This window comes from Bubalus kerabau, chromosome X, assembly GCF_029407905.1.
Source record: "Bubalus kerabau isolate K-KA32 ecotype Philippines breed swamp buffalo chromosome X, PCC_UOA_SB_1v2, whole genome shotgun sequence".
Taxonomy (NCBI): Eukaryota; Metazoa; Chordata; class Mammalia; order Artiodactyla; family Bovidae; genus Bubalus; species Bubalus kerabau.
The window spans coordinates 92,610,842-92,623,255 of NC_073647.1; the positions used below are offsets into that span (position 1 = coordinate 92,610,842).

Sequence of the window (12,414 nt, forward strand, 5' to 3'; positions counted from 1 at the left end):
AGATGAAGATGGAACCAGCTTGAATTCAAGTATCCTGGCAGCACTCCGAAAATTGCAGGATGGATATTTTGGTGGGGCAAGGTATGTGACCTCTATGCACTCTTTAGTGAAATGTAATGAAGTTTGGATGCTGGGTATAGTAATGGTAAACTGGTGATGCCTTTCTCTGTGTCTTTTAACAACATGTACCCATCGTATTCTGAAGGCCTGGTATTTGATAGATTGAATCAAGGAATTTAATATTGCAGAGAAGAGTTGGAATTTTTCCTCGCCCTGTTCCTTGCCTATACCCCATAAATTCAGCGGGTCAGGAAACTTACTCTGGAAGGAAGGAAGGAAGAATGAAAGGAAGGAATGGAAGGAAGGAGGGAGAAAAGAAGGTTGTTGGACTATTCAATTCTGACTGTTTTTCTTTTTTTTTTCCCCTAAGTTTTTATTTTGAAAAATTTTAAGTAGACACAGATGTGCAAGAATCTTATTGAATACTATTTACCCTCCCTCAACTCACCTGTTATTAACATCTGTCCCATTTGTGTGCTGTCTCTCTCCCTTCCTTCCTACGCTCCATCCCTTACTCCCTTGTTCCTTATCCTTCTCCCTGTCTCACACATACATATGTGCACACACACACTTTTTTTGCTAAAGTGTGTGAGAATTGGAGGTATCATGACTCTTCAACCCTAAATACTTGTCTCTGTCTTCTAAGAAAGAGGGCATTCTCATAAATGACTACAATATAATCAGCACACTCAGAAATTTTAATGTTGATATGAATCTATTACAGAGTTCATATTCAAAATTACCCAGTTGTCTCAATAATGTTTTCCCATAGCTTTGTTCCTGCTCCAGATCCAATAAAAAGTCACTCACTGTATTTTAGTTATTATATCTCTTTGATGTCTTTTAATCTAGAACAATCCCTCAGCCTTTCATTAATATTTCATGACAATTTTCACTGTAGTTTTGAAGAAAGGTCAGTTATTTTGCAGAATGCCTCTCGATTTGGTTAAAATGGTATCTTGAGTCACTTTCCTTTGTCTGGGTTTACTCATTGGTGACCTCACAACTGATGTGTCTATTGTTTGCCAGCCCTTCCATAAGGAGAGTGCTTCTCTCCATATTCTTCATAATCTTCTACTCAAGACTCCATTATCCTTTCTCTAACAGTCTTTGACTAAATGGCTTTAGCTTCCTTTGATGAATCAGTTATTATTAATGTGGTTGTAAAATGACTGTGTTTTGTAAAATGTGGTTGTAAAATTCTGTGTTTCTAGCATTCTTTGTACATGTACTAGTTGGAATCTTTCTGTAAAACATAAAATTTTTTTAAAAGCTTCCCATACCCCATTTATTTTGTAGCTTTATTGTCAGCATAGTCATAGATTCTTATTTTATTCTTATGTCATGCTCCATTCCATTGTTTATTTCAGTGTTCATAATAAGATTTGGTCATTGGGAGCCCCCTCAAGTTGGACTTCTTTTAAAAATCAGTACTATTGGGTTTCCCTTTGGGTTTGAGTTTTGCAATTGGCTTTATAAGTAGGGAAGAATATAATTTACAATCTACTATAATTCTTAAAATTGTCAGATACTGTTTTTTCTTTTCAAAATGGTCTTTTTGAGTATTTTTTGAAATGATATGACAAATTTGAGATGATTTATCTTCATTCTGTCCTAGCTTATCTTGCAGCTAATGGAAATTTTTGCCACATGTTCGGCATAGTTAACAACATAGTGTGTGGCAGTGTAAGACAGAAAAACTGATCTGCTGGTGGATTGTGAACCCATAATTGTAGTCTTTATTAACATGGTACCCTAACCTATACTACACAATGTCTAGGAGGGCTGTAAATTTTCACTTTAAAAAATTTGTACTAATGTATAAACGTTAGTAATCCCCCAACAAAACATTTCAGGTATCTTTTTTTTCCTGCTAAACTGTGTTGTTTTAAAAAGAATTTCCTCTGATTTTCTGTGTTTTATTTACCCTCTTTTCAGGATTCAAACAGGTAAATTGTCAGAGTTTTTGACAACATCTTGTTGCACACATTTGAGCTTCATGGATCCTGGACCTGAGGGTAAACTGTACAGTGAAGATTATGATGACTATGATAATGAGCTGGAATCTGGTGACTGGATTAATGGCTATGGTTTATCCCGTAATGGTAAGGAGGCTTCATAAACTCACTGGCTTTGCTGGACAAGAACACAAAGTAGTACTGAGCATCCTCCTTAATATTTCTCACTGCCAGCAGTCTCATTCCCGTTTAATACACCTAGATTTCTACTATTGTCTGGCTTCACTTTTCATACTTCTACTTACCTTTGGTTTCTGGTCTAATATCCCTGTGGTGATTGTGGAGTATAGAGTTGGACTATCCCTTATTAAGGTTAGGAGAGGCTTCTATCCCAGGTACATAAAATGACTGGTGCTTTAAAAATAGATGGAAGCAGTGGTGAATGAGAGATATTTAATCAAGTATATAGTAGGAAAACTAGACATGTACATACTGCTTTTTGACATTAAAAAGCACAAAAATATGAAATTCCATTAGGGTTATATAGAATATTACAGGGACACATCAGAAACTCTGGGAAGGTCTCTATAGTTTGAAAAAACTGATTTTGTATGCCTATAGCTTTCATATTACAAACTAGACAAATAAAGCAGAATAAAATATAATTGGCTTCTAGGCATACAAAGATGATATAGTGAGATAGTATCGTGAGGGGATAAATTTAAAATGCCTGAAAAACACTCTTTAAGTATTAAAATGCTGACCTAGGCAGGGCAAGCATTACATTATTTGAATCCCAAAGAGAGAAAGGGCTGATGGGAATGAATTATTGTTTTAATTATGTAAAACATGGTCTGCCTACTTTCTTTGTCTGGGTATTTGCCTGTTAACCTGTATGTTAAGGCAGCCAATTTCTTTATCTTAATAGTGGTATGTTGGAAAGAAGAAAAAAATAAATAAATTAGCTTTCCTCAATGAGCTAGCAAGCATAATCTTATATACAATAAACCAGCACACTAGCAGTCAGAAGGACTGTTTTCTCATTGGGTTCAGTATATACTCACCTAAGTACCATTTAATTCACTGTTTTCATAAGATCTAAAATAGTATGAATTTCTTTGTTTGAAGAGTACATTAAATACAAGGTTATTTCATGTTATCATTAATATCCAAAGTCATGATATCTATCTTGGCATAAGCTGAGATATTTTGAAAACCAAATATTTTGAAAATCATTATTTTGATCATATACTGATGTTGTTTGCTATTCCATAGGTAGTTGTAATTTACATCTATAACACTCATTCTCTCAGATTACTTTCTTAAATATATCTTTTTAATGATATGTTTTATTAAGTTTGATATTATACAATCTTAGTCACTTTCTTCTGTCTGGGTTTACTCATTGGTGGCCTCACAGTGGACATGTCTATCGCTTGCCATACCTACCATATTCTTCATAATCCTCCATTCAAGTGTCTAGATTGTAATCAAAATTATAATATTTGTCATTAAGATGTCACTGAGTGTGAGGTCGCCTCACAATGGACATGTCTATTGCTTGCCATCCCTACCATAATCTTTCTAATCCTCCATTCAAGTGTCTAGATTATAATAATCAAGGTTATAATATTTGTCATTAAGATGTCATTGAGTGTGAGGTCCACTCTTGCAGTTTTGCTAGTTCCCATTAGTCACGTCAGAGAACAGAAATACAACTGGAGAAATCCCCAAAGATGACCAAAATCCAGATGATGCATGACTGATATAGCAAACTTTGGTATTGATCCAAACACTGGGCTTTTCCAACTACAAATGTTCATGTAAAATCTGAAATGTTAAACATCCACAGAATATGGTTTTTTTGTTTCTATTATCCATAATCAGAGATAATGTTACAGAAGGTGTAGGGAAGAGGGAGAACCCCAGAGAATAAGGACCATATTTGTCTTCTCCACCACTGAAACCTCAGCACCTAGTACACCACCTGGTCCATTGTGGACAATAAATATTTGATTAATAAATGAAGGCAGTGACTAAAAAGACCAACATGTGGTCAGTAGTTCTTTTTGTACCAGTGCCACATGGAGATTGGTGGGTTTTTTCCTTTTTTTTTTTAACCATAGTAGCTGCCATTTGTGGAATCTGTTTTCAGCTAGGCTCCATGTTTAGTGGAAGATTTTTGCCCTTCTCCACAAGTTTCCTCATACCAGGGAGATTCAAAGGGCCCTGTTCTACTCCTGCTTCTCCTCCTCCTCCACTGCCACCAACATTACCATCACATACACATACATAGATCATGAAATGCTCCACCTTGTCTATAATAAGCTCAAACTACTTTCACAGGACCTAAAAGTAGTATTATCTCAACAAGGTTGAGGAATAGGTGGAGCCTGGTAAATGGCCATGGTTTCTGAATAGTAAAGATTGTGAAATGATCACAAACTTTTTTTTTTACCCCATGAGCTAAAACATGTTTCTGGTGCTATAGTGTGGGCACAGGAGCCAGTCATTCTGTTTGGTGGTGTAGACTGTGAAGTTACTAAAATATTTATTTATTTTTCTCTCCCTCCTTTCCCCACTAACCTTGCAGCTCACTCTGGTGATGAAGTTGCTCGTTATTTAGATCACCTTTTGGCACACACTGCTCCCCATCCTAAACTAGCCCCTACCTCACAGAAGGGAGGGCTAAATCGGTTCCGAACTGCTGTGCAAACAACCTGCGATTTAATGTCCTTGGTGACCAAGGCCAAGGAGCTGCATGTACAGAGTGAGTAATGCCATGACTCACTAGAGTCAGGAACAGGATGACGTCGAGCCCAGGATGGGGGTGGGGTGTTTATTACAGTGTAAGCAGGAACTTTATTTTGTTCACTGCGTTATCCTCAGCATCTCAAACAGGATCTAGAATATATTAGATGCTCAAATATTTGTGAAATTAATAATTGGGTATACTTTTGCTATAGATAGGGCTTCCCTAGTGGCTCAGATGGTAAAAAAAATCCACCTGCAACAGAGGTGAGCCCAGTTCAGTCCCTGGGCCAAGAAGCTCCCCTGGAGAAGGGAAGGGCTACCCACTCCAGTGTTCTTGCCTGGAAGAGTCAGACATGATTGAGTAACCAACACTCACTTTTTCACTTTTTGCTATAGTATAGTGTTCTTGTCTGGAGAATCCCAGGGACAGGGGAGCCTGGTGGGCTGCCATCTATGGGGTCGCACAGAGTCGGACACGACTGAAGTGACTTAGCAGCAGCAGCAGCAGTGCTAGGTAGTCTGGTTTATCTAGTTACATAGAAGGAAGAGACAGGACAAGAGGTATGGAGCATATTCAGTTTTAACATCAAAGTATTAAAAGGCGAAAAGAATTTTTTCATCCTTTGGAAAATTTACTAATTTGGAAATAATTTTGTTTAAAGAGAAAGCATTGCAGACTATTACAAGATAATCTTGCAATGATAGGGAAATATTCTGCCTTAAGTAAGCTACATCTGGCTCCTTAGGCCAGCTGTAACTTATACAGTCAGTTGTTTCAGCAGCATAGAGCTGTTTGTCAACTACAGTATCATTATTTGACAACTTTGCGATTCTTCTCCCCAGGATCACTACCCTTCCTCAGTAGTATCTGCGGTGGAGGATGTCTTTTCTAGTACACATTGCCAGAAGTAGTCATAGTTCCTAGGAGTGTTCAGTACCTGTATGGTAGCTGCATGTGAAGGGACAGAAGGGTTCATTGGCCACACCTAGAGGACCTAAATGTTAACATTTCACAGATGACAAGAATGAGATGCATGCTTTTACTGTCTAAAATTTTATTGACCATTACTAACCAAAAATATTAAACATGATCACTGGAGAATCATTTAACAATTAGAAAAGGGAAAAACCTAGCATATATAGCATTTGTCTATGCTTCCTTGACAAAGGGCTTGTGCAAAGACTTCAGCTTTATTAAGTTATACTTCTAGATTGTGAATTAGGAAACTTGAGCTTAATTCCCAGCTCTGCTACTTACTTGCTTAAACAGTTATTTGGGCTCTGTATCTCACTTTCTGTATCTGTAAAATGGCCAAAATGGCAAGAAAATCTCTCCTTAGAGGTTATGGTAAGTATTTCAACAATGAACTGTAAGTAAAAATCTTAAAATATCTCAAAGTTGATCAGCCACTACATTTTTTTATTTCCTAGATAGGGTCATTCATTTATGTATTCTCAAGGAATTCTAACTGCTAGCTGCCAGATATTCTCCTAGGAGAATCTGGAAAATATAAAATGTAACTGGGTTCTTTCTGTTATATCTGTATTCTTTTAAAATGTCAGTAATAGCTCCATTGTGGTATTGATTACATTCATAGGATTTAACATCTTATATGTCCAGCTGATGCTATAATTCTAGATATTCTATTCAAAATATGTTTATTAATTGATCAAATATCCATTGATTTATCTGACCTTCATGTATCTTTTCTTTGCAATTACCAAGAAAGGGTAAATTTCCCATTCTTGTTCCATAAGGAACTAACCCATATGTAACTTCATTGTTGAGATCAACTGTGCATTTTTATTAATCTCTTAATTATCTAAGCTTTTCCATAAATGTCAACCTCTTGCAGATGTCCATATGTATCTTCCTACAAAGATATTTCAGGCTTCCCGGCCTTCATTCAACTTACTTGATTCACCTCATCCCCAACAAGAGGACCAGGTAAATTTACACAGGAGATATTTCTATCACCTTTTTTGCAAAACTACCATTCTTACAGAAAATGATTGAACTAGCCATTATGGTTTCTGCTAGTAACTAGCAGTAAGGAAAACGCCACCATGGTGAAAACATATGTCCTTTTTAGTTCACTTTTTAAATGAGGAAGTGTTTCTAGTCAGACTTAAGAAAACTAGATTGCTGTTGCATACATTCTGAAGGTGTCATTGTTTTTGCTTTACTTTTTGTCAAAATTTAGGGAACTCTTATGGGAAAGTTTTAGAGGTGAAAAGATCAACACTCTAGGGCATTATTTAAGGTAAGCACTTGTGGAATTTTTTTGTTTGTTTGTCTTTTCTCAAACTAAAGGTTCCCTCTGTTCGTGTAGAAATACATCTTCCTAGAGACCACTCTGGGGAAGTGGACTTCAAAGCACTGGTTTTACAGTTAAAAGAGACCTCCAGCTTACAAGAGCAAGCTGATATCCTCTACATGCTATATACTATGAAGTAAGTTGTGGAAATTATCAATCTACTTTCATGTTTGTGTAGAAAGGAATTATAGTATAGTAAATACAGCACAGCTTTGGAGTCTCACTGATGCGGATTTGAGTAGTTTTGCAACCTACTTGCTGTATAACTTCAAAGTCTCAATTGTCCTCATTTTTGAAATTTAGATTATACCTACCTCATAGAATTGTTATGAAGATTAAAACAAAATAAAATATCTGCAGTCTCTTATACAATGCCTGGTCCATAGTAAGTCACTAATCACATAAGCCTCCATTATTTAAAAAAAAATCTACAGGTAAATAAATTTGTAACTCAAAAGAAGTAAGAATATGGAGGCTTACAGGAAAATGAAGCTAGCATTAGTGAGTGTTTGCTATGTGTCAGGCACCCTCTGTGAAGTACATCTTATCTAGGTATGTCTAACTCAGTATGCCCAAATTGAACTCCATTCTCCTGTCCTCCCAGAACCCCCAACAAAATAACCTGTTCTTCCTCATGTAGTCATGTTGTTGACACCCTGAAGAGGGAGGATTGAGCCCCGCCCTCCCCTAATTTGGTTTGGATATCGAGACTGATGATGCCACACACATACCAGAAGGGTGTGAAATGTTTATTACCTACATAATGAAACTTTCTGGGGACAGAGGAACAGGCTGTCAAGTTAGCCCTTAAAAAGCAAGAATGAGGCTGGATTTGGAATTTTATTTTGATTCGGAGGTGAGGCTTGGATGAGGGTTTGTTCTCAATGGCACCAAAGAGATAACACTCAGACTTTCTTATCAACTTGCCCAGATGGAGGCTGGAAAGGAAAGGGGAGTTGTACAACTTGAAAGCAGTCAACAATCAAATATCAAAAATGGAGTCACTTCTATGACTCCATTCTATGAGTCAATTCTCCATCTCTATTGTTGGAACTAACACTTACCTAATCATCAAGTCTTCTCCCCATATCCAGTTAATCATCAAGTCTGTCCAGTTTTATCTCTAAATATTTATCTTTTGCATCTCTACTGTTGCTGTCTTCATTCAGGCCTTTGTCTTTCCCTAGGACTGTTGCTACAGTTTTCTAACAACTTTCTGCTTTGATCTAGTTCTCTTCCAACCCATCCTCCACAGAGGAGGGAGAGTAACTTTGATGATAGAAATGTTGAAACTTATAAAAAAGTAGAGAGAATAGTGTGATGAATACTTTTAGACCTATCTCCCAGCCTGAACACATGATTAATCTTGTCCCATCTATATTCTCATTCTCTCTTCCTCCTGGATTATTTTGAAGAGGATACCAAACATTTTATCACTTTATCCCTAAGTCAGTTCAGTTCAGTCACTCAGTCATGTCTGACTCTTTGTGACACCATGGACTGCAGCACGCCAGGATTTCCTGTCCCAGAGCCTACTTAAACTCATGTCCATTGAGTCAATGATACCATCCAACCATCTAATCCTCTGTCGTCCCCTTGAGTGGGTAACAGGCAGGAAGGCCAGGGGTCTCCAAACGGAGGAAATAGCCTGCAAGTGTCAGACATTTTTATCTCTCTTAAGCGGCAGGAGGAAACAAACTAGCGATATTTTTTCCTTCTCTATACAAATTTAAAAGGAGGTTTCTCTTAAAATACTGTGTTGCCATAATGACACCTGGTTTCACCTGAAGTTAACTATTCTCAAACCTAGAGATAACCAATGCCTTTTTCTCATGGAAATATTTGTCTTAAGCTATGCTAATGTACTATGCATTTACCCCAAACTCTGTCTTCAAGTCGGTTCCGCCTCTTGGCTCAGAAGCTACTTGACAAACCAGTATGTTATACTCAGATATTGTTCCCCTAATCTATGTAAATAAAACTATTTGTATGGTGATCTGCCCTTCTTCAAGATTCAAGTTAATCATTTTATGGCCCAGGATGAACCATTTGGTGCCAAGATTATCCCAAAATGCATCTTATGGGTGAGGGGCCTAGTGCCATTCTGAGTTTTAAGACATTCCTTTCTTTTATTAACAGACTGCTAGTGACTATATAACATCCAGCTGAAGACTAGCAGGGGGGTACTCTTTCTGCCCCCTTCTGATGCCTATGTCAAAAGCTTTCTCTATCTCCTTTATACTTTAATAAAGCTTTATTACGCAAAAGCTCTGAGCGATCAAGCCTTGTCTCTGGCCCCAGATTGAATTCTTCTCTTCTGGGGGCCAAGAATCCCAGCGTCTTTTTTTTTCGTTCAACAACAACCTTTCACCCTTCTCCTCCCGCTTTCAATCTTTCCCAACATCAGGGTCTTCCCAATGAGTCAGTTCTTCACATCAGGTAGCCAAAGTATTGGAGTTTCAGCTTTAGCATCAGTCCTTCCAATGAATATTCAGGACTGATTTCCTTTAGGATGGACTGGTTGGATCTCCTTACAGTCCAAGGGACTCTCAAGAGTCTTCTCCAACACCCCAGTTCAAAAGCATCAATTCTTTGGTTCTCAGCTCTCTTTATAGTCCAACTCTCACATCCATACATGACTATTGGAAAAATCATAGCTTTGACTAGACGGACATTTGTTGGCAAAGTAATGTCTCTGCTTTTTAATACGCTATCTAGGTTGGTCAGAACTTTTTTTCCAAGAAACAAGTGTCTTTTAATTTCATGGCTGCAGTCACCATCTGCAGTGATTTTTGGAGCCCAGAAAAATAAAGTCTCTCACTGTTTCCATTGTTTCCCCATCTATTTGCCATGAAATGATGGGACCAGATGCCATGATCTTGATTTTCTGAATGTTGAGCTTTTAAGCCAACTTTTTCACTGCCCTCTTTCACTTTCATCAAGAGGCTTTTTAGTTCTTCTTCACTTTCTGGCATAAGGGTGGTCTCATCTGCATATCTGACGTTATTGATATTTCTCCCGGCAATCTTGATTCCAGCTTGTGCTTCTTCCAGCCCAGCGTTTCTCATGATGTACTCTGCATATAAGTTAAATAAGCAGGGTGACAAAATACAGCCTTGACGTACTGTGTTTCTGATTTTTTATCCCTAAATATTTCAGTACTATTTCTAAAAAATGTGAAAGTGAAAGTCACTCAGTCGTGTCTGACTGTTTGTGACCCCATGGACTATACAGTCATTGGAATTCTCCAGGCCAGAATACTGGAGTGGGTAGCCTTTAAGAATCTCTTTAAATGTAACCACAGTGGAATTGCTGGTTTAAATGTAACCACAGTGGAATTGCTGGTTCTAGACAAAATAGAGTAAATGCATTTCTCTCTGTTCCTCCTGCTAAGTACAGGAGGACATTATTTATAAAACAAATGTAACAAGATGTCAAAAGGTAGAGAGAAGAAGGCACATTGGCTAAGGACCTCAGGATTGAAGAGTGACAGGGTGGTAACATCCCCGGGTTTTCTTTGTTTCCTCATTGGGTGCTGGAGAAGCCATCAGCCTAAAAAGGACAACCAGTGAGCACAGACAACAAAAACCCTAAGGAAAACCCATTTTTCCCAGACCAGAGAAAAGGCACCCTAGCAAGACCAGAGAAAAGGCATCCTAGCAAGACAGACATCTTTGAGACAATACCACTTTACTCCACCCAAGCCCCAGAGAAAAATCTGTGGTGCTACTCCTGTCAACAAAGGCTGAATGGGAAGCTCAAACTTCTGCTCCACCTTCCTCACTGCCAGGGAGTGTCAAAGAAGGCTAGGTAAGGATCTGGGACTTTCAACCTCTCTAGTTGATAATGAAGTCCCCTTGAACTGTATGACTCCAGTGCCTATGTTGTTTCCATCAGATTATAGTGTTTAATGAGTAAACAAGGAAGCTGAAAAGCCCATCAGCACCAAAGTTGAATTTTTACATACCCAATTTTATTAAAAATAGCCCAAACATATTTTAAGCCATTTAGGGCCTATCTGCTTTGCATCCTCCTCAAAATTCATCCTGCATCTGCTAAGAAGAGATAAACCCTGGGCCATGAGTATCCCAAACCACTGCTGCATTCAGAGCTTTCTAACCTAGCAACTCCTCATGGTGCTACTAAGGTATATACCTAGACATGTAACCCCCTCCTCCTCTCTTCCCTGGGAGTTTCCTTGCCCTCCTCCTGTTGTGGATGGTAGAACTTATGCCTTACATAAGCCTCCTGACAGTCTGATGCTGTGAGGGACTACCCCTTTCATACAAGCTATCCATGTACCAACTGTTAAAACTTGTTATATGCTACTACCAAAAAAAACACATGAGAATTATTACATTGATACCTTTGTTCCTTTCTTTTTCCTTTAAGGTAAGGTACTCTGTTCACAAAGTATCAGCTGAGTACTTATGTGCCAGGTACAATACTAAATGCAGAGTAATGAAAAGATAGAGAAAGTGAAAAGAGATAAGGCGTAAGGACAGAATGACTGTAGCTTGAATGAAAACTGATGATTCAGCAGGGTAGTTGGGATGGGCAAGCACAGACTTGAAAAACTCCTGCTTTCCTATCAGGTCAGATGATCCATGGTTGACTGTCAACTTTTCTGCTGCCAACACATGAATTTTCTTCATCTAATCCGATATATACTAACTTTACCATAACATCTGATTGAAACTTGTAATCTCCCTAAAACTAGGTAATATCAAACCTTTTGAGTAGATTGTATATGATGTACTATGTGGCTTTTAATACACTTGGAATTCTGCCCAATATCCCTTTGTGAATTTGAGTAGAAACTGGGAGGTGGGGTCTCCTATGGCTATTGACTAGTATTCCTTCTGTGAATTGTCTGTTCATAAACTTTGCTTTCTATTGGGTTATTTATATTTTTCTTATTGATAGCATATATTACTATTTTCTTTGCTATATTTGTTGCAGATATTTTGTCCAAATAATTTGCTTTTTAACTTTGTTCATATGCCTTTCTCTGTGCAAAAATTTCATTTTATATAGTCAAATCTACATCAGTATTTTCTTTTTTGGTTTCTGGATTTCTTGTCATACATGGGGAGAATCTTCTTCCCTCCCAGAATTTAGAAATATTTTAAATGCCTTTAAGAATTTTTAAAAATTTAAGCTCTTGATCTACTTGAAATTTATTTTTATATATCTTCTTACTCAACATGTCTAAAGTCAAATTCACTGTCTTTACCAGAAACATACTGCTGCCTGGCTTTTCATGGTATTATTGTTGTTTCAGTCACCCAGACGTGAAATTGTGCCACCATCTTCAAGTCTTT

At 37.7% G+C, this 12,414-nt stretch overlaps 1 protein-coding gene across 4 annotated transcripts in view; it reads left to right on the forward strand.

Moving 5' to 3' along the window:
* The window catches only part of PHKA1 (phosphorylase kinase regulatory subunit alpha 1), a 177,519-nt gene that overhangs the window by 128,075 nt on the left and 37,030 nt on the right, over positions 1-12,414 (forward strand). For 3 of the 4 annotated variants that reach the window (XM_055563628.1, XM_055563626.1, XM_055563630.1), the window contains 5 exons: positions 3-81; positions 1,999-2,165; positions 4,612-4,788; positions 6,629-6,720; positions 7,087-7,226. In XM_055563628.1, the coding sequence (XP_055419603.1) occupies positions 3-81; positions 1,999-2,165; positions 4,612-4,788; positions 6,629-6,720; positions 7,087-7,226 (655 nt within the window). The remainder of the gene's footprint in view (positions 1-2; positions 82-1,998; positions 2,166-4,611; positions 4,789-6,628; positions 6,721-7,086; positions 7,227-12,414) is intronic. The other variant, XM_055563629.1, reaches the window with a different exon arrangement.